Raw genomic sequence first — 27,969 nt, forward strand, 5'->3', positions numbered from 1 at the left:
TCACGTGAGGAATTAAATTAAAGACCTCGTCTACAGTAAATATGTTAACAAGTAGTGTACCATGAGATAGAGAGTTAAAAATTACCTTATAAAATCAAATTCTTTTTAAGAATTGTAAAAAATAAGTATCAAGTTTTTAATTCAAACAATTGTGACTTGTGAGATTATTTTTCAATTTATCGGAACAACGCGGGAGGGGGTTAAATCAATCTTCCCTATGTCTATGGTACAATCTAACAGAAAACAAAAACCATCTATGAAATCTATGGTTTAAAAAATGGGAATGGTTGGCGTATCGAAATAACAGTAAACATTATTTCAATAAATTTATTTTGTTATCAAATGTTATCGTTTTAAGTGTGTATTAGTTATATTTGGTTTCTTTATAATTCCTCATTGAAGATATGAAATGTTTTGAAGTTTGTGAGTTCTATGGCCATTGGACATATAAATCCTCGAAAGACATTTGCAAGCTAATGTTCGGAAATGTAAATAAATATAAATAATACAAATGATACTGATGAAATAGTACTTTGGGCCTGAGAAATGAATATTAGTCGTCGTATATGGACGGTTATTTATATTTGCATCAAAGTAAATTTCCTTCTTTCCTTGTCATTACTATGTATGACATTTGGAAATGCTGACGGTAAGAAACACATATCGTTATTACTGCGAATAAGTGTATTATTTGTTGTTTTCTTTATGTAATATCAACATTTTATGCTTTCATTACAATGCCTCTACGAACCTAAATACCATTCGTTTGTTGTTTCTTTTTTTATCAGGTTATTCATCGTCATCCAACGGCCCGGTACTTCTATACACGACAGCTCACGATATACGCATTAAAAACACAACTCCAGCAGGAAAAGTAGTCACTATAGTCTTAAATTTAGAGGAGGGCTATGCAGTAGACTTCTACAACGAAGGCCAGTTAGTCTGTTGGACAGATCATGAACTAGAAACAATACAATGCGTAACATACAATGGCACTTACACAGGAGAAAAGGTAACGCAATAACCAAATATCTTATTGAATACATTGCATGGGATTAATAAAAAAATACATTTGCGCAATTTTCTTAATCTTTTTCAATTTTAAATCAAGTATTTTTATTCAACAATGTTTGAGTATGTCCAAATGCTTGCATACTGGCTGGATTTTCTCCCTAGGGAGTTGCTCATATTTAAATTTATTGCAACAGAGAGGGAAAACATTATTGAGAAGGGAATATGGAAGTCTAGGCATTTACAGGGCTTATGACCTGTCATTAGCTGGTTTAAGTGGCCACTTTACACACTGTGTAACATTCACCATTCTGCCCATGTTTAAATATCCACATTTCCTCAACTCTTCCATCTGTTGACTTTTTTGATAGACTTCCATATTCCCTTCTCAATAATGTTTTATATAATAAGTATTTTTATCTTTGCTGCAGACATTATTTTCTGGTTAATTTTAGGTGGGGGTTGTTACCAGCGGTCTTAATACTCCGAATGGTTTGGCTATTGACTGGTATACGCAAAAACTTTATTGGACCGATGGAGAAACTATGCGAATCGAAGTTGCCTCCATTAACGGAACATACCGGAAGGTTCTCTTTTGGTCAGAAATCGACCAGCCGAGGGCTATAGCAGTCGCTCCCATGAAAGGATTGCTCTTTTGGACTGATTGGGGTGAAGTCCCGAAAATCGAAAGGGCAGGAATGAACGGAGATCCCCAAACTAGAAAAGTTATCGTTACTGAAAATATTTTTTGGCCAAACGGCCTCACAGTAGATTATGACACTGAAAAAATTTATTGGCTCGATGCAAAGTTAAAGTTTATCGACGTGATGGATTTTGATGGGAAAAATAGAAAAAACATAGTTAAAGAAGGATTACTTTATGCTTTTGCATTAACTTTATTCAATAATAAACTCTACTGGACAGATTGGCAAAGTTGGTTAGTATCAATATATTTTATTTTTAATATACTTGCGCCCAAAAGATGTTTACATTAGATGAGGGTTGATTCGACATTTTTATTAATACATTACTAATTTACAAGTAAAAGGGTGAGTAAAAGAAAAATATAAAAGTAACATAATCGCTTAAACCTTACGATGTCAGATTTTCAGCCTAAACTGAAACCGATATTTCGGGTTCTATTCTAGCTTCGGCCAAAACCGAAACTTATTTAAATAAGTTAAAAGTCACTTCAAAACTCCCAAAATTAGGCATTTTTATTGTTAAACCTAACAAGTCAATTAAAATAAGTGTCAAATAAAATATACAACGAAATAAAAGACATAAAGTTAATGAGTAAATTTGATTTATTTATACATATAACTTATATGTAACAGTTCTTCAATGTACGCTATTGGAACATTAACTTGTTACGATAAAGGAACGAAAAATATAAATATCAATGATCTTAGAACTACTTACTATAGTCAAAAAATCACGGGTCATGTGGCCGTTTCACACCCTGAAGACGCACACGAGTACTGCCGAATATAATCTGACACCTCGACTGCGGGTTTCCGCTGAGCCAAAGTATCGGCCGATTTTTGGCCTAAAAACCGCGACCGAAATTAGCTTTATTGTCCGAAACTTTGGTAGGTCACTACAGATTATACATCATGTAAATTCCAGTGTTTTCATATTACTATCTATTCTGTGTAATATGAAAACACTGGAATTAAAAAGAACCAGAACTCTGGACGAGCATTTTTGACTCGTTGGCTACGTCATGCGGCCGTTTCACACAGTGGTTCTACACTGCAATATTTCATTGTTGGCACCTGAAGTGTAAGACACCTTCTATGTAACAAAAATAATCGGGATGCTACAATTATATGCAGTGCCCTATGGACGACTTGGTGTGGCTAGGAAAATTATTATATCCGTTAAGACATCATATAAACACAGTGGGTGTATAATATTATATATTGTTTTTTTGCACCACAACAGGCCATGAGGCCCCATTACAGTGGTGAATTACATCACAGAACACCCAGGCTTGAGAAAAATCACATTGATTTTTTTTTTGTGTTCTCACCGGGAATTGAATCCGGAACCTACCGTGCGTGAGTCAAGCGTCTTGACCACTACACCATGGAGGCCGCCAATATATATTGATTGTCCATTTCATTAGACAGACATCTCCAAATGACAAGTTTAGAGATAAATTAACGTAGTTATGCAGAAAGCAGCCAGTCCACAATTAAAAAAAAAAAAAAAAAAAAGATATTGGTGTTATCGGATGCAGTAAGGTCAATTCTATGTTCTGCTAAAAACAGCCAGGCCGCTTTCATACAAAAAATTGTAATAATCACCTTCCAAAAATAGTGTTGATCTTTAAAGCGGCATTTCTCAATTTGCAGAAAACACCCACAACTTTAGAAAAATCTTACGGTACTTTAAAACTACTACTAAATCTGGTCAAATACGTTATTATATACTTGTTTGAAATATAAAAAAACAAATGTATTCATAGTTTATCATTTTTCAAAGTCAAAAACATTCCAACTGTTGTGTAGATTTGATTATTCACCGTTTTCACCAACATGCTATTATCTCAGTTTCACTTTTCTATGGCTGGCTGCTTTCTGCATAACTATGTTAAAATATTTCAATGATCCCCCAAAATCTAATATTTAAATTTAAGATACGCCCAATATTGTTTATTTGTACCGGAATTTAATATACATATTTTGTCAATAGATGTTGGGCAATTGAATATATTTGTAAAATGTCTTATTAGTATAATATTTAAATATCTTTTTTAAATGACCTGAGCAATTACATTATATAATTCAGTACAAGTTTTTTGGCATCTAAATTTTGATGATAGAAAGATATATCTGACGTAAAACTGCTTACTTAAATTTTTTATTTATTTAACTTATCTTACTAATAAACAAGACAATCAGTGTTCAAATTTTGTTTAGGTCTATTCATTCATGGGACATAGACACAGAGGGTCCCATTAAGAACCTCACCCTGTCCAAGTTGGTTCCCGTCGATATCATAGTTTGGGACCCCCGAAGGCAGCCGCCCCCTCCCACACCGCACCCATGCTACTACAACAACGGCAACTGTTCGCATCTCTGTCTTCTAGCTCCTGAACCTCCAGGTAACAAAACTAAAATTATTACTTTAATTAATGTAATTTATAAAAAATATATAAGAAACTATCAGTAATACGCAGTGCAGGAAGATGACATATCTTCTAGCTCAACCTTTTGATCCCTGACAGTATAAATTTGTCATGGTGTAAAATAACTCATACATCTCTTAAATGAGAATTAGAAGTGTGTAGTTCGCGAAAGACTCAGTCGTACTGATAAGATCGGAATAATTGAACTAGGGATATGTTTCTCACATCTCGATCATCTAGTTCACGAAGGAGAAGAGAGTCGAACCTATATATATTTTTTTTCATTAATGCAGATAAAAAAAAAAAAACAGGAATGATACGTTGTTCTGAAGCCATAAATAAAAATTCAAAACCACCACCAACAGGCCACACAAAGTGGCTTGGTGGGATTTTACTTAATCGTAAAAAAAAGCAATTCAAATAAATTTTCATGGATCAAAGGGTTTAAAACTTAAGAGAGTGGTTCCACTGTAGCTCCAAATCCTTATTCAGAGCGGCTGCGGATGGCACCATAAGGAGATTAGTGATATGTGAAATTTTAACATATCAGCTTTAAGCTGCTCGCTTAGTACCTTGTGGCTTTAAACTTCCGGCATAATTTTTTTTCATGATGTTTGAAGTATGGTAATGACAAATATTTATGTTTCTTCTAGGATTCACATGTGCATGTCCGACGGGGGTGAAGTTGCTCACAAAATGGCTGTGTGCCGATGGTCCCCAGTCACAGTTGGTCCTGGTACAGCGCCGCGCCATCTGCCGCATCTCCCTGGACTCTCCAGACTTCACCTGCTTCCCCCTTCCCCTTACCGGTATCAAGCACGCCATGTGTGTGGCTTATGACTCCATCCAGGGATACATATACTGGACAGATGAAGATGTCAGTATTTGCTCAATCTATTATGTATTTCTAGAAAATATTTTTTGTAATAATTACATAAATTAACATTTGCTATAAGCGTCCTCAATAAAAACCAAATGTCACACATTTGTTTCCATAAATACATCGAAACTCATTTAAAGAATGGGAAACGATATACATTTAACTCCCTTTTCGGTGTATTTTCATATGATTGTGGAAATTAAACCACTTTTCTTTTCACATCTCAAAAACTGTATTGCAGCATCCATTATAATATACCTTTTTCTAAATGGTGGTTTAGGCCTTCCAGCATTTGAATATTATTGTTGACGTTGCAATGTAGTTGTTAACTTCTCAATTTAAAGTGTATTTTGTTAATTATTTTATTTGATGGAGAATAAATATGGAACTTGTATTTATCAGGCAAAAACAATATCCCGATCCCATATTGACGGCAGCAATCAGACAGTTGTAATATCAGGAGAGCTCGGCAGCCCGGATGGAGTGGCAGTTGATAGCGTAGCTGGGAATCTGTACTGGACCGACCCCGAGGCAGATACCATCTCCACAGCACGCCTCAATGGCTCCAGCAGAAAGGTTAGTCTAATAACTACATTCAAATTATTGGAGAAAAAAAATTGACAGTAAACTGTATGATTTCTACAATAAATGCTGGCCACAATTATTATTGTGACATAAATGAATACAATTATTTCACCTTGATGTATGTACACTTTTTTAAAAAGATTGTTTATATTTTGGATATAGGTATTTACATAGTTCTAGCTTTAAACACTTTTAAAAACATGGATTTTATTACAGTTTAGGTATAATGACGTTTTTAGCCATGAAGAATTTTTAATAAACTCTAATTCATATTATAGAAATATTATAATGCAGATGGTTAGTATATTACTTTATTTAATAGTTATAATTTTGCATATCACTATTGTTTGCATCATATGGATTGTGCGTAAGTACCCCGCATTTCCAATGTATGGTACTTAAAATATACTAATTGTAACGTACGCGTTACCACGTGTTTGTGCGCTGGTTCGTCACCCGCGTCTGCCGCAGTCAAGCTTCCCGGCATAAGTGGGAAGCCGCCCTCCCAGACAGAGTCAAAGACAAAGTCGGAAGGTAGGGGCACAGCTGCGCCGACCGCAAGTCAACCTCAATAGCCCTGAAAAGGACTTTCCACCTGGTCCAAGTGGTGTAGAGAGGCGAACGCAGTCAGCAGGCAGAGCGGAGCGAAGAGCGAAGTGCAGGAGGGCGAACAGGGCGGAGAATGGAATAAAACACGTCTGAACTGTTCAGAGTTAGGAACTCAACTAAATTTACACATAATCGAGTATCGCACGCAACTACACTGGCTCAGTATCAGGCATAGAAGAAACATTCACATTCTATCACTTCTTCACAATATTTTAAATAATCCAACTTCGCCTGTTTATCTGAGAGAGCTCATCCAACCTCTTTCACAACACGGACTATCTCTTCGTTCTAGTAACGAGAGAACCCTTTTAATACCCTGTCATCGCTCTAATTTTTTTGCCTCCTCTTTCACAGTAGTAGCCGCTCGATTGTGGAATAATCTACCCACTAATGTTAGAGACGCCCCTTCTTTATTTACATTTAAGTCAAGATTGAAATGTCACTATCTAAATATTTAAATTGTTCCTTTATCCTTCTTCTTTCCTTCCCATCCCCTCTCCTCTCTTCATAGTATAGTGTTTTTTTTTTTTTTTTTTTTATATTTATATTTATTTTTGTTAATCTTTGTTTTTAATTTTTGTATAAAATTGTAAGATTCAATATGTCCATGTATTTATAATTTTCTCAAACTGAACGGTTTGGGTAGGTAGGAAGAAATTGCCTTAAGGCAATATGCCCGCCCTTATATGTATATTTATTGTATATGTATATAAAGTGTCAAATAATAAATAAATTTATTAGGCGTGTAACCGACCGAGTCAGCCGTCCCACCCACGCCGGCTGCCTGGGAGTGGTGGGGGTAGCTCTCCCCCGCCACTCGCTACATGCCGCCGGCCGCAGGTGGCGTAAATACGGGCGTTTAACGCTCGTACGGGCTTTTCCTCGGCAGACGCGACGCGCACAACATGATGATCATAATTTTTATTTTACATTACATTTTATATGTTTCTAGCTATATTTTACCCCGGTAATACTGAGGCCAGGCTCGAAAGTGAATACTTTATCTTTATTGAGAGCCTAGCACTCAGTTCTGTACATATACCGGAGGTTCTACCTAATTATTTGATTATATATTTGCATTTTTATTATTCTCTATTACGCGTCCAGAACACTAATAATGTTCTGGTAATATGGATTTTCCGCTTATTTTTAGGATCTCAGTGTAAAAAAGTACTTTATTTATTCACTTTACCCATAATGTCACATTTTAATATTTTGCAGGTGTTAATAAATGAGGATTTACATGATCCAAGAGCTATAGCTGTTGCACCTTCTCTGGGGTGGATATTCTGGTCCGACTGGTTTGAGAAGAGACCTAAAATAGAGCGATCTTCTCTGGATGGCAGCGACCGCACTCTGCTAGTGTCAGATCACCTCGGATGGCCCAATGGCATCGCCCTTGATATTAAAACAAAGAAACTGTATTGGGGAGATGCACAAACACATAAGATTGAGGTAGTTATCAATAGCTTCAGAAATATTCATGTTGCTATTAACAACAATGGACAAAATGGAATGAATTGTTTTATTTATTTTATTAAAAACTTTTATGTTTATGAGGGCATTTTGGTCAATTTATATATGCAAATTTTTGTAAAACCTTCTCAGTATATTATGTTTCTCTAATTATAATATTTTTTAAGGTGATTAATATGGATGGAACTGATCGCAGAGAAATATTAAGTGATAATCTTCCGCATATTTTTGGGCTAACTTTGCTGGGGGATTATCTTTACTGGACTGACTGGCAAAGGAGGAGCTTAAATCGAGTCCATAAAGTTACTGGTGAGTTGCCATTTGAAATTACCTCAAAATTGTTAGTATTGTACACCTAAAGTTCTCTTCATCTCGAGAGCCAAATTAAACTTTTTGTTAATTTCTGTTAAAGGTGATGAAAGAGAATATATCGTTGAACAATTGCCTGATGTTATGGGTCTTACTGCCTTTAAATTAGGTGAACCGATTGGGAGTAATCCCTGCTCCACTAACAATGGAAACTGTTCACATTTATGTTTTAATCGACCCAAAGATTATGTATGCGACTGTCCTATAGGTAAGAATTGAGAATGTTTTTTTTTTTTTAATTAAAAATTGTTTATTATTATGTTAATGTTACTTCTGATTATGGCTGAATAATGTTCTGATCTTTTTCCTTTTTTAGGCTTAGAACTAGGCAAAGATAACAAAACATGTGTTAAACCATCAGCCTTTCTATTATACGCTAAAAAAGATAAAATCGGTCGCCTGAGTATTGAAAATTCAAACAACGATGCTTTTCTTCCCATCAAAGATATTAAAGAAGCGAGGTGAGTACTCATAATTTTAATTCAAACTAGAAACACAAAAAAAGACTAATGAATCTCGAAGAGAAATAATATGTAAAACTACTGTGAATCGGGTTGTGGTCCCGTGGCTAATGTTGCGGACTCACGGATCAGAGGTCTGAGGTTCGAACCCCACTCTACTAATAGTGAGGTATTTACAACTCGTTAAAAATGCCCCCAAAATCTCAATATTTGGGTAAATCATGAGAACGCAAATATTTTCATTTTTTTAATAAAAAAAAAAAAAAATTATGTGTCTTCTATTACAGTGCCCTGGCAGTACACATTGCAGATGGATGCCTGTATTGGGCGGATCCAAAGTCACACAGTATTGGGAGATGCGCTATTAACGGCTCAAATGCTGAAAAGATTGTTGAGTGGACTAGTGACGTAGAAGGTAATACATAAAAAGATTATATAAAACATTCCAGAAATACTGTTATACCTAGTTACGTTTTTCTGATATTAGAATTTGGAAAAGTTACCATGGCATTTAATTAAAAATTATTTGCATTGTTCCTTACAAATTTAACGTAATTCATGCAATCCAATTTAGCCTGTTAACATGCGAGCCCATACCAAGGCTCAAACTGTCATGCCATTTGATTATATAAATATATATAAAAAAAAAATTCATGTGAGAGTTGCATTTATTATTTACCTTGCTTATGTGCAAGGTTTATAATTCATTCATTAAATTCATAAAAGTGGATTTTTCTGCTTTTAATAAGCTTCTATTTTATAAGTGTTGGGATCAGGAGGGATATTCTATAGTGGCCCAATCAAGAACTTCTCTAGAAGTGTATTGGGGAAACTTGTGGAGAGGAAACCACTTCAAGCTCTTCAGAAGAGGCCGGCCTGTTGACGGTCATTGACAGGCCTTCCGTTCCACTAGAAGAGTGTTCGGCTTTTTGAATCCTGCTTTGGTTTATTTTACCAATGTCCTGCACTAAACTTGACCATGTAAGATACTACCTCTCGTGTGAGTTCTTTATGAAGTATCACAGATAATAATATAACTTTACATTGTAATAATTACACAGAACATAATTGATTTTAATTTAAATATTTATTGTAACAAGTGTGATCCTTAAATATTTATAATTAATTTGGGATAAAAAGTTTTGTGTTTTACTGACATGTAAAAAGAGATATCTTCAAATGAAAAAAAAATACCAGCTACTTGGCTTATAGATGTCACCTGTGCTGGAAATGTCTGGAGTCCATAAAGTTCAATCTAAATTGTGTAGTTGTGTTAATAGTTGAAGGTGTTTTTCTAAATACATATGTGTTTAGGGAATGATTATTTTTTAGTATTAAATACTTTGATTTTTGTCAGTAAATTTTATTCAATGTTAATTTAATATTTCCATCAAGAAATTTCACTAATTTCAATGTTTTTAAGCATAAGTGTAGGTAGATTAAAAGTAAAATGTTTGTATCATTCAAGGTTTGGCTATTGACTGGTCTGGTAATAATATCTACTGGACTGACATGGTCGCACATCGTATTGAAGTTTCTCGCCTGAATGGAACCAGTAGACGAACACTGATATGGCAAGGCTTGAGGAAACCCAAGAGTATTCAGTTGGATCCTAGTGAAGGGTAATTATTATTTTCTTACTAACTCTCATTTCTTGTTTAATATGTAGTTAATGAGGAAGTTCAGTGGTATGGGAAATTGGAAAAAAAATGTTTCCTTACACGCGGTAAAAATTAGCCCATTTAATTCCATGGCAAAGTTTCTCGAAAGTGTATGAAAAATGAATAAAAATTAACTACATCACAACTTCTTCCAAACAACTGCAGTGTTGTAATAGGTTTCCGGGAAGCTGACTCACCAGTCAGGACAACTCACCGACGACAACTAGTAACGTCACGGGCGGAGTAATTTCAAAATTACAAAACATAGCGATGATAATACGATACATAAAAAAATATGGCTTAGTTTGATAGTCTTTTAACAAATATTATTTTTTTAAAAACCACTTAACTTCCTCATTTAACATATTTCCTGTGTCTGGGTAGAACGAAGGATGCTGTTCTGTGTGTGAAAAAAAAACAGAACCCTGAATGAGTATTTTTGACTCGATGGCTATTCAGGTAAAATCCTGAAAAATAAAACAGTAGAGATTAGCCCCGCCTCACTGTTTATTGTCTTGGCTAACCATGCCTAATTCAATTCCTGCAAGGTCAACATAATATATGTGTTGAAACAGAAGGTTTTCACTGTAATATCTCATAGGCCCTGGACTGGATCTGATGCAGAAAGCTGGTTAACTTTTCGTAAGGAAATGATGATGAATGTAACTTATAAATTATTTATTTCAGATATATGTATTGGTCAGAATGGGCTTCTAAGAGCATTAAACGTGCCGGAATGGATGGATCGCAACCAACCGTTCTCCTGGACCAAATAGGGCGTGCCAGTGCGCTCGTCCTGGACTTAGAGAAACGGAAAATTATTTGGATCACTTTAGATCCTTCCGCCATAGAAATGGCCGACATGGATGGAACCAATAGAAAAACCTTGATCTCTGATAATATTAAAATGGCGTATGCTTTAACCCTGTATGAGAACTACATCTACTGGTCTGACTGGGACACGGGTAATACATATTATTTACTTTATGTATATTAATACTGACTTTAGTTCAGACTTTTATTATATACATATGTTTTTTATATATTATATTGTATATATTTTATTATATATAGTCTATGCAATATGTCAAATCACAAATTACAAATTTTACAGTAGAGTGAAAAAACAACTTTTCTTCATAAATAATAATATTTTTTACCAGTTTCAGTTTTTTTTTTAACAATTCCCCATAATCTCGAATATAATGAAACATCGTATGTATTTCATTTTATACATGCATTAAATGATTTTGTGACTTATGACATTCCGTTTCATTAAAATCTAAGACATAGAAGTTAATAAAAAAAAAACATTCAAACAATTTTTCTGGGTTATAGCATTTTGCAAAACAGTGGGTAATCACTAATATACCGAAAAAATTAAAAAAGTATTTATTTTGTAAATGACATATAGTCATAACTTGTAAAACTCGTAAATCCACAAATGTTAAAAGCTGGTATTATGACGTTTTCCATTAGGGCTTCAAATAACAAAAAGAAAAAAGTGAGTTTGGGGTTTACGAGTTTTCCAAGTAAGACTGACGGTATAACAGTTGCATGGACGATATAATATTATTTATTACATGTTTTAATACTGACTTTAGTCCACTTAGTGGAAATCTTATTTTATTTTTAAAATTTTTTACTCAATAAGTTTCTTAATAGGAAATATTGCTATGTATTACTCTTTCAGGACACATCGAAAGAGCATCAAAGTTAACGGGTGGCAATAGAAGTACCATTTACTCCAAGATAGAACAAATATCCGATATGGTTGTGTATCATCACACCCAGCAAGAGAGGAGCTATCCCTGCTTGGTTAACAATGGAGGTTGCTCACACCTGTGCTTGGCTGTCCCCGCTGGCTACAGATGTGCCTGTCCCACCCATTATACTCTCAACAAGGACAACACCACTTGTTCAGGTAAACACTGACTTTTACAGTATGACAAATGTACATATCATCGTTACACCGGATATCTGTTGAGGAACATTTTTAAAATTTTTCAGGAGTACAATAAAACAAAGTACTTTTTGAAGATAGATTTTTTTTTACATCATGTTTTATTTATAACAAAAAGGAAAATTACTTCATTTTATTCTGAAAAAATATTTAAGTATATTTTGTTGAACAATTAACGAAATTGAACAAAATTATTGTGTTATCTTAATGAGAAATTAAAAATACTTTTGAAAATGCGAGTTCACTTAACAGATATTGTTGGCTGATACGGCTGATACGGATTGCTGGCTGATACGGATGATACATTCAAATACTAAATGTTTATGGTTTTTTTTTTCATTTTAGAATTTTTGTCAATTTAATATATGCATTCTTTACCTAAAGAGAGGCAGTAGGTTAGTGAGCGCGTATGACTGATATTTCATATGATGCACAAAAACACATTTTTCATAGGTAGATGTATAAACAATACCTCGAGCGATGTGATGTCCATTGACTCCGATGTACATCTCAGATTCAGTTTTTAATGACAAGGTTTGCATTCAACAGAAAAAAGTATTTATCCGGTTTACTCCATACAAATTTATATAAAAATCGCATATGGCAAAATAAATGAACGGACGGAACAAATAATACATATATTTTTTTATTGTCTTACTTTTTCATATTAGTAGCTTTAGTGTAAAGAAAAATTAACATGCTTCTTAGACACTTCTTAGCATTTTTGCCCATATTTAGGTATGATTATCTGTGTTCACGTATTAAATATACAGGGTGTCCCAGAAATCAATGTCAACCCGGGAACGGATGATAGGTCAAGTCGTGACAGTTATCATAACTGTCACGACTTGCGTGACAGTTATCAGAAAAATATATTTAAATTAAAATTATTATTAATTCAATGTTGGGCAAAAATCTAACATTTTATTAAAAACTGAGGCAGTAATGTTATAATTTTAAACTGAAATTTACAGAAGGGCTATTCGTGGTTACATTACAGAAAAAAAATCTTTGATAAGTTAATATTTGTAGTCACAGGAATTGAAAAATCATCACAGGGTGTCAGTTTTACCGATTTTTTTTTCGATACTTATAATTTGAAAAGTACTTTACTAAATTATTTTTTTATATTTTTCTGATAACTGTCACGACTTGGCCTATCACCAGTTTCCGGGTTGACGTTGATTTCTGGGACACCCTGTATAAATAATAGTGGGTTAATAATAAACATTACTTCGTTTTTTTAGTGTAAATATTGAAAAATATTTTTATACTTTGGTATATGCCAGTAGTTACGCTCACAGTATACCTTATTTACCTGTTTTGAGTCCTTAATTTATGTAATTTAACTAGCCTTTTTATGTTTAAAAATCTGTATATTAAGGATGAATGACTCTATTTTTTTGTAAATAAAATAAATAAATAATGTAGGTTGATATCTCAATAAACTGATCTTTTTTAAGAGGTTTAAAAAGGGTTATAAAGGGTTTATGGCCACAGTGTCATCTGAGTTTGGCCAAAAAAAAATGTTATAAAAAATATTAAAATGTTATTGATTTTTTTACATGGATAGATATTTGGGTTCTTATTATTTACCCAAATATTTCAATTTTGAAACCATAAAAGTCGTAAATAACTGTGCTAGAGATGGGAATCAAATTGTAGAGCGGGATTAAAACATTGGACCTCTGATCTGTGAGCCTCTGATAGCCTTCTTCAATTTATGAAACAAGGAGTCCAATTTTGTTAGTTTCTAAAACAAAACATTCTATAATACTTCAATTCAGGAGAAAAATAAGCATCATTAATATCTCAAAAATTGAAAAGATGCAATTGGCCTGTTTTTGCCGTGTTCCCCTATACATAACCAAATTGTGGAGTTATTGACCCTGGTAATTTCTTCCAGTTGTTCCTAATTAATTTCTAATACGTATTAAAACAGAAATGTATCTACTGGATGACATAAAAGATTACAAAATAAGAAATGTGTAATTTATTGCAACAGAGAGGGAAAACTTTTTTTAGAAGGGAATATGGAAGTCTAGGCATTTACATGGCTTATGATCTGGCATCAGATGATTTAAGTGTCTACTTTACACACTGTCTATATTTCACCATTCTGCCTATGTTTAAACATTCAAATTTCCTCAACTCTTCTATCTGTTGACTTTTGTGAAGTAAAAGAGCTAAAATCCAAATGCCTAGACTTCCATATTTTTTTCTCAAAAATGTTCGCCTTTCTACAAGCATTTTCCCTGTCTGCAAACATTTGGACATATTCAAAACGTTATTGAAATGATGTAAATAGTAATGACCGAATGTAATTTCTAGCGCCGACGGAGTTCATAATGTTCAGCCACCGCAACGGCGTGGGGCGAGTGATGCTCGGCACGGCCGAGTGCCCCGACGCGGCTCTGGGCGCGGGCGGGCCGCGCGGCGCCCGCGCGCTGGAGTGGGATCCGCGCGCGCGCCGCCTTTACTGGCTGGACGCGCGCGGGGCTCTGCGGCGCGCGCCGGAGGGCGGCGGCGCCACCACCACGCTCCTGATGGCCGGGCCGCGCGCGCCCGGCGACCTGGCGTTAGACGCGGTGGGCCGCGCGCTGTACGTCTCCTGTGCGGACTCCATCAACGTGACGCGGCTGGACAATGTCTCTACGCCGGGCATCGTGGTGCAGGGGGAAGGACTGATGCCCCGCTACTTGGCGCTGCACCAGACCAAGAGGTAGGTGTTTGTTTGAAATGGGGGTAATGTTGGACTGTCAGATAAATGTTACCAGACCAGTCTGATACTAAATAGATATAGGCACAATAAAAAAATTAATAATAACAATAAAAGAAAAATAATAATAAAATAAATAGAACAACTTTGTTTTTAACCACTAATTTTTATTTTTCACCGACCGGTTTCAAAGCAAACAAGCTTCTTTGGTTACGTAAACCTTGACAAAGAAGCTTGTTTGCTTTGAAACCGGTTGGTGAAAAATAAAAATTAGTGGTTTCAAATAAAGTTGTTCTATTTATTTTATTATAATGAATAACCACAAAGTTAGTGCTTCAAATATAAGCTTTATATTGAAAAATAATAAGTTTAAATGTATATTTCATGTAAATCAAATACAGGGTGCGGCAGCATAATTTGCTGAACTGTCTGATTTGCTGAAGGGTCAATAAAATAAACGATAATATAGTTATTATTTTTTCTCGTTGGAAATTGGAAATTTAAAATTACACTTTTTAAAATTTTTTATCTAGCAAGTGGTGCCCTCATTAGATATACACTGATTTACCTGAGTTCTGAAGTGTTGATCAACTCTTTCCAGCATAGTGTAAAAATTAGAGCCTTTGTATAGCAAAGTTTCTCAAAAATGTATGAAAAAAATAATAAAAATGGTTTTAATAAAAATTAAGTACTTTGCTACGTCACAGGTTTATGTGATCGCGTGTTTGTAATAGCCAATAAATTATGGCGTTGTTATGTTGTTGCGGCAACCATAGGCGAACATGATCGCAACCGTCAACAGGTATCTGGGGTAGCCATGTTTAGCTGGTACAAATTATAATTGTATGGGGTTCAACTTTTAAAAGTCAGAAACAAAAACAAACTGTTTTTCGTTTCTACAAATTAATCCGACCATGTCAAATGATGTCATAGAATGCCTGCAAGTCAGAGGTGCATACAATAAACATCAGTTAAACCCACGTTTTCTTTGATTCCTGTCAGTTATGTTTCACCGGTCTGATGTGTTTTTTGATAAACCACTACTTCCTCATTGTTTACACGATGAATACATATTTGCAGGTATCTGTTTTGGGCTGATGTAGGCATTGGAGCCGTGTTTCGATCTGGAATGGACGGAGTAAAGCGCCTCGAAATAGCTCGCGCCCCCAACATCACTGCTCTGGCTGTGGACCCTTACACTGACACTGTGTATTGGGCGAGTGCCAAACAGATTCATGCTTCTTCTTTGGATGGTGAAAATAGGTATTTTTACTTTTATAATAATTATTGAATTTTTAAAAATGTATGATGCTTTGTGCTATTGAAAAATACTTTTTTCAAACACCATTTGCAGGAGAATCATATGGAAGGGTGGTGTAGTGATGTCACTAGCCGTGCTATCGGGCACCCTGTACTGGATCGATGGAGAGAGACAAATGATGCATCTTCCCCTCAACAAAAAGGATGCCCCAGCACACCCTGCGCTACATGCCCCTTACATTAATGATGCTTTAGCTGTGTACAAGGTAACCCCTTTTAATTATAATTTATAACACAAAATTACTAAGTTTGGCAAAAAATAAAGTAGCATAGGAGATAATGATACTATAACTACTACCCTACTTTGAAAGAATATAATTTATTATTATAGGCAGGCAGTCTTTGCTGATGTGCCCATATCTCGTGTTCTGTTTTTTGTCTGTGTTCTTCTTTCAAAAAAGAATCCAAAAAGTTTTTGAACTGGTTGACAGACATGGAATGGACAACTAACCTTAACAATTTATTCCAATCTAAAACCACCCTGTTGGAAAGGTAGTTTTTCTTGGGATCGAGGTGGAATTGCGGGCGATAGGGCTTTCATTTATATAAATCCAGTTATGTAAATTGGTGTTGGGATTTAATTGATGCATCTAGTGCAGGGAGCAGTCATAGTAATAATTTAGTATAGTCCCTTCTCTTCTGTCATTCCCAAATCATTAAACTGGCGAGGATGCACTTGATGTGCTTCATCCAACACGTGGCCTCCAGTCCGCTGAGCCAGTGGTTCTGGTCGATGGCCGGGAAGCGTAGCTCATTCAGATTCCAGAGGCTCTCACGCATGACTCGGATATTGTGGATATCCAGGAACACGAACTCGGCATTCTGGTAGGTGTCCTCAGACTTGTAGCCGCCGCCCTTGGCCTCGTTGGCATTGGCGCTGTGTCCAGTTCTAGTATCATTAAACGAAGGACTCAATATTGAAGATTTGTTTTGATTGTTCGTTTCAAGTGATGTATCAATTCGACCCAAACATACATTTGTCGTCATTCGATTAAATTATTTGTTATAAAAGTTTGGGCATTCAAACTATCTATTCTTAGTGTGCAAAACATTTTATTTTTAGTTTATTCAGATAAAAAATATAAGTATACAATATTACTACTAAATACAATTTTCATATAAATTTAATACATATATTTACATTAACGTTTCCCATTATGTACAAGAAAAAACTATTCTTATTTTGCTTAAAGATTGACCTTAGCTCATATCAAATTAATGTTATTTTTCATATATCCTTTGTAAATACTGTTAATAATAATTTATTTGAAATATAGGTGGATACATCTCACCCCTGCATGGGGGGGGGTGGCTGCGCAGGAGTATGCTTGGCGGGCGGGCAGTGTGGTTGTGTGCGTGGATTGGGAGGGGCGCGGTGTGGCTCCGCCCCCCCCTGCGGGCCCCACTTCTACACTTGCGCCCCGCCTCCTGCTGGCACATTTCCTCACGCTCACGACTGCATACCTAGTAACTGGAGGTAACACTTAATAATTTACTTTAGGTTTTAAACAACTTTCTTTTGAAATACTTAATAAACATGACTTCTGTAATAGGGTTGCTAAATTGCCACCTTGTAATTGCCCTGGGATACTCCGCATGTGGGATACTATGCATGTTGGTCATGCTATTAAATTAGGTTTATTTATACAGTTGTAGAAATTGTCGTAATGTAATTTTTTTATTCAAAAGTAATTTTTAATTATTATTCACAACAATAAAAATATTAAAATATCGCTCTCTTTTTTTACAGGTGCGATGGTCAGGTAGATTGTCCAAATGGGTCTGACGAAGCGGGTTGTAACATTTGCCCAAACAAATTCCAGTGCTCTGACGAACAGTGCATCGACCTTTCCCAAGTCTGCGATGGCACCCAACAGTGTCCCGAGGGGAATGACGAGTCAAACTGCTGCAGCGGCCCCCTTAACTTCCAGTGCCCCGGGACCAAGGTCTGCATCCCCGCCAAGTTTGTGTGCGACGGCTGGGAACACTGCGCAGATGGGGCTGATGAGCTGCCCACCAACTGCGCTCAACGCCGCGCCGACCCCGGCGTCGGCCTTTCCAAGGCCTCCATCATAGGAGCCTTCGTAGTCGGCATCACCGCCCTCTGCCTCCTAGTTTGGGGCTTCATATACTGCAAGTGCTGCATCGCGGAAATACAGCCCGCCTCGCTGAACAATCCCATCAACTCTCGCAGCGGGGACCCATTGAACCCGAAGCCTCATCAACACAAGACTAACGTACGCCCCCCTTTAGACGGTCACACTAAATCAGGGTCGAAGAATTCCGAAGCTGTACGCATGTCGACACTTGGTACAAGCAGTTATGACCGAGGGAATCTGACAGGCGCTTCGGGTTCCCTCACGGCCGGGTCGAGTGCGGCTGGACGCTACCCCCGCGAGCCTCTCAACCCGCCCCCCAGCCCAGCGACGACCGCTCCCTCGAGCGCCGTGTCTCGCCATCGACCGTACCGTCACTACCGCTTCATCAACCAGCCTCCGCCACCGACTCCATGCTCTACAGACGTATGCGATGAGTCTGACTGTGCGGGATCCTACCCCCTTCTCGGTACAGGCCTGTACTTAGAGGCTCCACCCCCCACTCCCTGCCCCCCGTCGCCCCCGTCACCATCCTCCCGCTCATCCACCTACTTTTCCCCCCTTCCACCGCCTCCCTCCCCAGTCCCGCACTATAACTCTTAACCTAGACGATATCCTCCTGTCAGAGCCTTCCCATATTCACAGTTTTGTTGTACTTGTTACCACTTAATTTTTTTTTTTTAAAGCAATTTATTCGCGAATTGTAACAATCTGGTTTCTGGTAATTTAGAAAAAAAGATTTCTTTGTTGAAAACAAAGAACACTTTTTTTCAAATTGACCCAAAGATATTAGAGAAATAATTGACAGCTTGTGCAAATTAATGAAATTCATAAGGTTTAGCTATGAAATCAGAGGTTTTCCACTATACTGTGGCCTTTTGTAGGGGTTGTGTTGGACTGCCTTTGCAGATAGGTCGGTCAGCGTGCCTACGCTAAGCGGAGATGTTTTTATTCCTGCACTGCAGTCTAAAGTATGGTGAAGGAAGTCGGCGGAAGTCCTACATCCAACATCTCACGCGTGGCCCTCACTTTATTCTTCAAATATTATAAATAAAAAGAAGTCGTACTTACATGATATTTGAAGACTATTTATTTCAGCAAAAATTAAATACATTAAAATTGATGAGATGTTAATACATCATCATTCAGTAATCTGAATATTTCAATGAAAGAATGGAACACTGAATTTACATTTTACAAGATAATTTAACAATAATTTCGGAAGACGACGATCGTTGATCCTGGTAGTAGGTGGCGGGCAGCAGAGGTGGAGAGAAGGGCGAGCGATCAGTGCGTCAGTACTTTTATAATCTTACCTACATCACTGATCCTTTGGGTTGCCAACATTGCAACTGTCCGACGGCTGGGGGTACCTACTTCTGAGGCACCACACGCCTCTCTTCCAAGTAATAACGTCCTAAGATGAGTGGCGACTCGTTCTCCCTTCGTGCAGGCATCTCCCATGTACAATGCCGCATCCTCTTCTTCACAGGGGGTCTTCTTACTTATCGTAGGATTATTGGGTTTGGGAAGGGAATATTTAAAGGATTGACGGGGAGTATTAGGGTGCAAATCTTTTTGGAAAGCGGATCCTCCGGCCTGACCTTGTTGTAGTCGTGCCTGGAGTTTTGACTGTTCTTTCCTCCCTTGAGTTTTCTTTTAACTCTACTTCGTCTTTCCATTGTTTCAGTCTGTCAATGGATATTCTCTTCTTTTTTCAGTTTTCTAATATGGTGAATACTTTTTCACCTCTGCTTATGACCTTGAATGGTCCTGCATACGGACTATAGAAGGGCCGCTTCATCACTTTAACTTCAACACTTATTTTTTACCCTAACTTTATATTCACTGTATCAGATGAACATGTCAACAGTATTTAAGCCATAAATGATTCCTATCTGAATACTCGCTCCCGAAAAATTGAGGTTTGAATCTCGAGTGCCGGGTGGTCCCATCTGCAGTAATCTGGTTAAAAGCAAGAAATCATACAATTTGGGAAATAGGTTTAAAAAAATTTACTGCAATCTTCAATTTTTCTTTAACTCTCACTAGACTTGTTAATGTCAGATTTCCTAACCGATGTACTTGGCTTAATAATTCCTTAGATACATTATCGTCTCTCGCATTGATCATTGTACGAACAATTGCAAGATCAACAGTGTTTTTGATGATCGATTTTGCTTCAGTTTTATGCGCCTAATTATACTGTTTATTTTTTTTTCTGACAAATAATTCCTTACCGAAAAATTGCCAGAGGCCGGAGTTGATACTGATATTGATGTGCGTTTATTTATATAAAAAATAAAGTTAAGAGATAATGCGTACAATAATAACAAATTATATGTAGTAAATTAGTGGTTGATTACCATATTACACTGTATACCTGTTATAATACATATATGTATTAACTAAATGTATAGATTTATAATCATTCATTTGTCAAACAATTGCCTAAAATAAGTGCCTTTAATATTTTATGTGTAGATATTACTTAATAAGATATATTTTATTATAAAAATACATTGTAATAAGTAAAATTGAGATGACTATATTTATAATGAATTTATTTTTAGTTTATAAACAAAGATTTTATATATTTTTATGTTTCTAATTACATTAAATTAAAATAAAATACATAATATGTACTTTGTCACAAATCTGGATCCCATCTTTCAAATAATTTTGATAAATCTTTCAATCAATATTTCATAAATCTACTTTTCACCTAGTTTATATGTTTAACATACATAATTGTAACAAGATTCTTTTTTAAAATTTTGTATTTGTTTGCTGTGAATATTTTTTTTGAAATCTAGAGTGGGTGCTATAGTAATTGGACATTCTAAATCTAATGGTCAAAATTAAGTAAACGTAAGAATTTATCTCCACCATAAAATAGGTACTTGTTTGTGTTTTTTCTTAAAATGAATGCATTACATTTAATTTTTAATTATTATTTAATTTTTTTTTTTTTTTGCACCACAACAGGCCAGGAGGCCTAATTACAGTGGTGAATTACATCACAGAGCACCCAGGCTTGAGAAAAATCACATTTTTTAATTTTTGTGTTCTCACCGGGAATCGAACCCGGAACCTTCCGTGCGTGAATCAAGCGTCTTGACCACTACACCACGGAGGCCGCCGATTAATTATTTTTGACCATTAGATTTAGAATGCCCAATTAGCATAGCACCAACCCTACTATGATTTGGCATGAGCCGTTTTCCAAGATAGATAAATAGAATGCCATGGGGAAAGGCAGCTTTTGTAGCATCCCCCTTATTTCTCCTTACTCTCCTTATTTCCTCATCTCCTTATTTCCTCATCTCCTTATTTCCTCATCTCCTTATTTCCTCATCTCCTTATCTCCTCATTTCACCTCAGAAAGAAACTATATGTCAAAGTAGAGGCTCATTGTCGCTTCATTATTAATAATAATAATAAAATGCATTTATTTTTATCAATTCCAAATTTACTTTCAAAATTTTGTATATTGATAATGAAAAAAATATGAATCACTTTAGAAATAAATAGTTAGTTTTGCTAATTATTATTTATCTTAAATTTTTATTAATGGATTAACGAACATTTTATGAAATAAACCAATATAAACACCTTCTTGGTACCTTAACACCTTCGCACCTATTTACCTTCTTGGTTGTTTAAAAATTGTTTTATAACTTTAAATAATTGCGTATACAGATTTGATGTAGAAAAATTTGGAAGCGGAAAAATAAATTTTACTAAACAAATTATATATTTTTATTATAGTGGAATACAAGTTATGTACAGATTTTATTAATCTTGAAGTTGGAATTTCCAGGGTAGTTGTATAAGGTCTAACACCAACATCAGTTGTTTAATTAGTGTTATTTCTGGCATCAATTTTTTTTCAAACATGGGCTAAAATAAAAAACATGAGATAAAAATATTTTTAAAAACTGAAACAATTTTATCATTCTTTTTTTTCTAAACTTCTAATTTATTTAAATTGTAATTAAATGATGCGGGAAATAAAATTGTTTCTTATTTTTAACCGGGTTGTGGTCCCGTGGCCAGTGTTCCGGACTCGCTGATCAGAGGTCCGAGGTTCGAACCCCACTCTACCCCAACATGATTTTAATTTTCTAATATTTACAACTATTTAAAATATTTATTGAAATTGATATATTTCGGTTAATTAATGCAAATTTTTATTTTAAAAAAGTATCAATTTTCAATATAAACAAAAATGCAAAATAACGAGTGTTTAATGTCTCATATCCCAATTATGCTATAACTATTCTTCCAAAGCTTGAGATGACAATAATTCTTATATATTCTTGATTATTTTCAAACTAAATTCATGGTGTTATTATTATTATTAAAAATAACTTTTTAGATCAAAGCAAATGTAAATACATATTTTACTTTTTAATGTCCTACCAAGTAGTTTATATAACGAGAGATAGATGTATTCTATAATATGTTATGTATCGTTATAAAAAATACAACAATTAGAAAATAAATTGAATAAAAGAGATTTTTTTTAGTTATAATAACATGCCACAGAATTTTAAATCATATACACATCATGTGATAAATATTGTATATTTTTATTTTAATCACCGAGTACTTAATTTACCAATTTAAAAGCAGGTCAAATAGTACAGGCAGTTATACATTAGCTTTTATATTGTTACCTGTTTCGTTTATCTTTGGGTATAAAAAAAATAGCAAAAGTAAAAATTATTATTTAATAATTTATTATTATTATATATATTTTTAATTTTAAAAGTAGCTATCAAAACCTATGAGAAATAATACATCTTATCATCTTCATGAAAATTTAAAAATTATATTTCTCCTTTTTTCAATTTGAATAAAGTCTGCCTGTATTTTCATATTTGATAGCTTTACTATAAATCATTGGTTCCGTAATGTGGTTTCTCTATTTGAAACAATATAATTGGATTATTTTTTATAAACATTGAAATACCTCAAGAAGTCCCTACCGCTATGATGTATAGATACGTATTTTGTGCATTAAATAAATATAATGTTAAAAAATATATATAAAATATTAAGCCTGAAGCGAAAAATTCTAAATAGTTTACATATTTGGATCTTATTGTACATTCAGATAATGAGTATAATTAAATTACGAGTAATATGTATTTATGTTTAGAAGATTTTTTGTTAGTTCCTTTTAATTGCCATGTTATTATTTTTTTCATTGCAAATTAAGACTGATTATAGTAATAATCAAGCATGTTTTTTATGCACGAATGATTCATTGCCTTATGTTTAAGATCCAATGTATTTGTACAATAAATAAAATAGATAAAAATAATTTTTAGTCTTATTAGAACAAACTTCTTTATAAATAAAACATTTTATGTCTTATGTAAAAAAGTACCTAATATGATGTGTTTTTTTTTTAAAGATGCGCCCTTGCCAAACTGTTTATACTTAGAAAAATATTATACTTGATGGAATATTTGTGTGTTTTACACTTTGTTTTAAAATTGTGATTCAAAACAAATCAAAGTAATTACATGGCATTATTGATGCCTGTTTAACATGCAATTTCCAATGGAAATCTATGGAAAACATACTGGGTGAAATGATAATGACCGATGATCCATGATTTATTCTTGTATCCCTTACTTCCATCTGTTATGAGCCTTGAGACGACTTGAAGTACTATTGGCATGTGATGAAGATTCTTCTTGAGCTGCCAATTCCTCATCCATTAATAATTCAAAATTTCCCAAAGCTTCGTGTGATGGTACTTTATTCCATCGGACACTAAAAAAATTGAATTATTGCTATATAAACATATCTACGAGGATAGATCCAATAATTTACAGAATAGGTTAAATGAAGCAGGGGTTAATTAGAAAGATGATAATATTTTTCCTTTTAAAGTAACAAGTTCCTTAATTTTTCAATTGATTTATTTATACTCTCGAAAAGAAATGTTTTATCTTCGTCTTGAAAATAGGCTGAAATTGATGGCTAGAGTTGGCAGGGTGGTTTGGGGTTTGGAAGACACATTTGTGAAGAGCAGTCATTGCATCGTGGCTCTTGTGCACAGCTGCGTTGTCCTGAGAAGCACGACACCTTTGGTCAATTTTTCTCCTTCACGGCGTCTTTTAAACTGCTCTAGTAGATTAGCCCAATATGTTCCAGTTAAAGTGACACCATTTGTTCTGTGTTCAATCAACAGGATACTCTCTATATCCCAAAAAACATCCACCCCTAATCATTTAATATGTTTAAAGAGTGCTAATTATTAAAAAATATTACTTACTCTGCAACACCATCTGGAGGCATTACCACAGATAGTATATTATCTATCAATTTGTATTTCAGTATTCTATCATTAACAGTTGTTGATGTCAAGGACGGCGATGAATTTACCTGTAGAGCAAAAACACATAAGTACTGCGAAACCACTCAATTTTGCCTTGGATGGATATTGGATGGTTTCGCGGTATATTATGTTTATTTAATAATGTTTTGGTGAGCTTAGAACAGGGTTTGACCCTTGCTAACCAGGGGAAGTAAAAAGCAATAAAAATCATTTTAAATATCTGGAAAAACAATTAAAACATTTATGCTTTCTGAATTTTTAAAACTTTTTATTAATATTGTATTCCTCACTGAGAAACCCGTGCTGTGGAATACATTTTAAGTTTTTTTTGTTGACAAAGAACAGTTTTTATGTATTAAAAATACACAACAAATGCACAAATAATATTTGGCACTGTACATTGAACAGTTGCTAAAAGACAAATTATTGTTGCAAATAAATTAAATCTGATTGTTATTGAATATTATTATATTATCAAATAGTGTAATCATGTGTTTTAATGTAAAGGATCTTCACCGACAAGCCATATAAATTAGTTTGGTGAGTCCCTGTAATAAAAACAAATATGTACCCATACGTTAATAAAAAAACTGAGATTTCATAAAATAGCACCATCGTTTTTTCATCTCAATATGCACCTTAGTCAAAACAAACAAGTACACAATTTGTTTTATAAGTAACATGTTTCTTATACAAATACCTCTACAAGCCAAGGTTTAAGACTGTTATCAATAATGATGTCATATCCGTAGCATTCAAAACAATGTCTGTAAGGCAACCATTAAAAATATTAGTCTTTTTTCTATGATTGACATAAATTTCAAATAAGCTTGTAATGCCGACTGCAATAGGTAAATTTACCTGTCATTGGCCATCACTGGTGCCACAGCTTTTAATGAATGTACTATAAGCCATTGAATAGCAGAAAACAATTTTTCTGTAACGGCTTTTCCTCTTGTTCCCTCCAAATATAATCTCAAGTTTTGAACACTCATTTTACCCCCATGGAGGCTGTTGTACTCACCCTATAAAAGAAAAACCTTTCATCAATCACGGCTTATAATAGAATAGGTACTTAGTTCAAATCAAAATCTATTTACTTTTGAGGTTCTATTCCCCATCACCAACCCAATTAATTATTGATATAGATGTTATAATCTGCCTATAGATGAATTCAAAAATGTTCCTAAATGGTGTTACAGTAAAGCATCAGTCATGTAACTATACTGAATTGTACTCACCCCTTGTTTTTGAACACTGACGTTTGTAAGATGGACATACATATTATCCAATTCTGTTAGACTTGTGTCATACTTCACTGTGCAGAATCTGCAAAATCCTAGTTTGAATAGGTAAGCTTTTAATGGTCTAAAAGAGGTCACCAAAACATATAGACGTAAATCAAACTTCTTCCCTCCAATCAGCAATGGATTGTCTATATACCTTAAATAATTTTTCAAATGTTAGGAAATAAATTATTGAGTGACTGATAAATTGACTGTTTTGGAAAAAGATTTTTAAAATGCTCATGTTTTGGAACATTGTTACATATTTTATCAGCTACCTTGATATTACGTAGCTCTCTTTAGCAAGCTGCGGATGAAATGGTGTTTTAGCCTCCCTAGACCATTTCCTTAACTTTGAGAGTTTATTTATCAGAAATATTCCAGCACCTTGGGATTTTCCACAAGGTTTCATTATCCATGTACTTTGAGGAGATTTTCTATATTCCTCTACAAACATGTTATAATCTGAAAACATGGTGTGTTTTTGTAATAACATATATTCACCATAAATCTTTTTAAGATTTAAAAAGCTTTTCTCGGAGAGAAATTTTTACAAATATTATGACAAATACAAATTCATTTATTTTTTAAAAAGGCAAAACAAGTATACTAGTTTTACTTACCAGCTGGTAAAACAAATGTAATAGGTATAAAATCTAAATGGACATATCTCGATCCAATTTGCCCATTTGGTAACACAACTTCCATTTTCTCAGCGAGTGGACTATTATCTCTCTCTAATTCTTTACGATATCGTTTGATATTTTTCACGAGTAAGTCTTTTCGGGATAATTCATAGTGATTTGGGAAGTGGTTGATAATTCTGTAAATTTAGGCCCAATAAAGAATACCATTTGAAGAAGTTATGTTTCATAACTGGTTTATTCAATAAAAAAAATGCTTACTGGTTATCATTCATACGATAGCCGCTTTCAACGCTAAAGAGGCTACGCACAGTTTGTGTTCCAGCCCAATAGAAGTTCCATTCATCATCAGGGCCAACTTGCGACCAGCCTCGACGTTCAAAATTGTTTATTAAAACAGATTTGTCTAAATCTGTACAAAATGATACTCTTGTACGTTCTACTGTTGGACCAGGAATCCTAATGAGAAAATTTAAAATTATTTATTTTATAAATAATATGTGGCATCTCCTAATGCCTCCAGGCTTTCCTGTCGGCAGCTAAGTCCCATGTGTCCCCCTCAAGTCAGGTCTGCATTCTATAGTTTAGACGTAATCTGCTGTAGAACTCCAGGATGAAAAAATCTTTATGTTCTAAAAATGAGTATTGTTGCGTCATGCCACACCAACATTGCCGTGCAAAACATATAGTAGAGTAAAAACGACTAACTATGCTAGTTTACTGTGAATGCAGAGCTATATGTTGCACCCTTTATACGCTGCTTCACATTTACTAACCGCTGCGCGTAAAACACTATTTTCCACCAAATACAATATAAGTTCCGGAACCCCAGTTGAATAGAACACAAGACGGGTGCTTAGTGGCGCATTTAGTGTATACATATATATCAATGGTATCACCATACATTTTATTTTTTACATCAATTTAGGCATGATATTTTACTTTATATTGAATTCTGGAGGCATCATGTCCCCCAAACTATATATTTTTCAAATAATGTACTTAATACATCCTCAAGGGTCCTCAAGTCCTTGGCCGGTTTCTTCTGTAGGGATTATTTGCTTTAACTACCTTTCTACATTACAAAACATATTTTTATTACCTGCCATATAAAGTTGACAGGTTTGATCCAGTGTTTTTTTTACCTTCTGTATTCATTATTTATCAATAATAAATATGCTAACTCTTGAAAAATCTACTTTATTATGATTATATGGATTTGTACCTCTTAGTGCTGGTTACCGTGGTGATAAAATTTGTTACCATGGTGATCATGGATATAATATTTCCATATTGTAAATGGTGGACTCAAGTGGACTGGTGTCAGAGATAATGTAGAACTATGACTGGTGTACCAGGTACCGGAAATAAGGGTGTCATTTCAAAGAAAAACAC

The 27,969-nt window shown here is 34.7% G+C and overlaps 2 protein-coding genes across 5 annotated transcripts; one reads left to right on the top strand and one right to left on the bottom strand.

Moving 5' to 3' along the window:
• Nucleotides 1-256: 256 nt before the first annotated feature.
• Nucleotides 257-25,255, top strand: arr (low-density lipoprotein receptor-related protein 6). Its single transcript, XM_088235982.1, has 19 exons — nucleotides 257-649; nucleotides 789-1,012; nucleotides 1,467-1,948; nucleotides 3,939-4,123; nucleotides 4,801-5,024; nucleotides 5,430-5,603; nucleotides 7,443-7,676; nucleotides 7,865-8,006; nucleotides 8,110-8,274; nucleotides 8,383-8,527; nucleotides 8,815-8,942; nucleotides 9,996-10,149; nucleotides 10,876-11,153; nucleotides 11,882-12,112; nucleotides 14,483-14,873; nucleotides 15,951-16,133; nucleotides 16,225-16,396; nucleotides 17,468-17,667; nucleotides 17,941-25,255. The coding sequence occupies exons 1-19, from the start codon at nucleotides 547-549 to the stop codon at nucleotides 18,887-18,889; spliced, it is 4,764 nt and encodes a 1,587-aa protein (XP_088092108.1). The 5' UTR covers nucleotides 257-546; the 3' UTR covers nucleotides 18,890-25,255.
• On the bottom strand, nucleotides 18,957-27,887 carry TTLL1B (Tubulin tyrosine ligase-like 1B). 4 transcript variants are annotated; one of them, XM_088236026.1, is made up of 10 exons: nucleotides 27,677-27,887; nucleotides 26,836-27,033; nucleotides 26,554-26,753; nucleotides 26,209-26,395; nucleotides 25,886-25,973; nucleotides 25,506-25,669; nucleotides 25,345-25,411; nucleotides 24,582-24,691; nucleotides 23,936-24,076; nucleotides 18,957-22,189 (listed from the first exon to the last, which is right to left on the bottom strand). In XM_088236026.1, the coding sequence occupies exons 1-10, from the start codon at nucleotides 27,730-27,732 to the stop codon at nucleotides 22,168-22,170; spliced, it is 1,233 nt and encodes a 410-aa protein (XP_088092152.1). In that variant the 5' UTR covers nucleotides 27,733-27,887; the 3' UTR covers nucleotides 18,957-22,167. The 4 variants fall into 4 exon arrangements, with proteins under 4 accessions (XP_088092152.1, XP_088092137.1, XP_088092160.1 ...); XM_088236011.1 differs by having other exon boundaries at nucleotides 25,886-26,087; XM_088236034.1 differs by lacking the exon at nucleotides 27,677-27,887 and having other exon boundaries at nucleotides 25,886-26,087; nucleotides 26,836-27,608.
• Nucleotides 27,888-27,969: the final 82 nt, after the last annotated feature.

This window comes from Micrasema longulum, unplaced genomic scaffold, assembly GCF_059751315.1.
Source record: "Micrasema longulum isolate JH-2025_06_02 unplaced genomic scaffold, ASM5975131v1 h1tg000097l, whole genome shotgun sequence".
NCBI lineage: Eukaryota > Metazoa > Arthropoda > Insecta > Trichoptera > Brachycentridae > Micrasema > Micrasema longulum.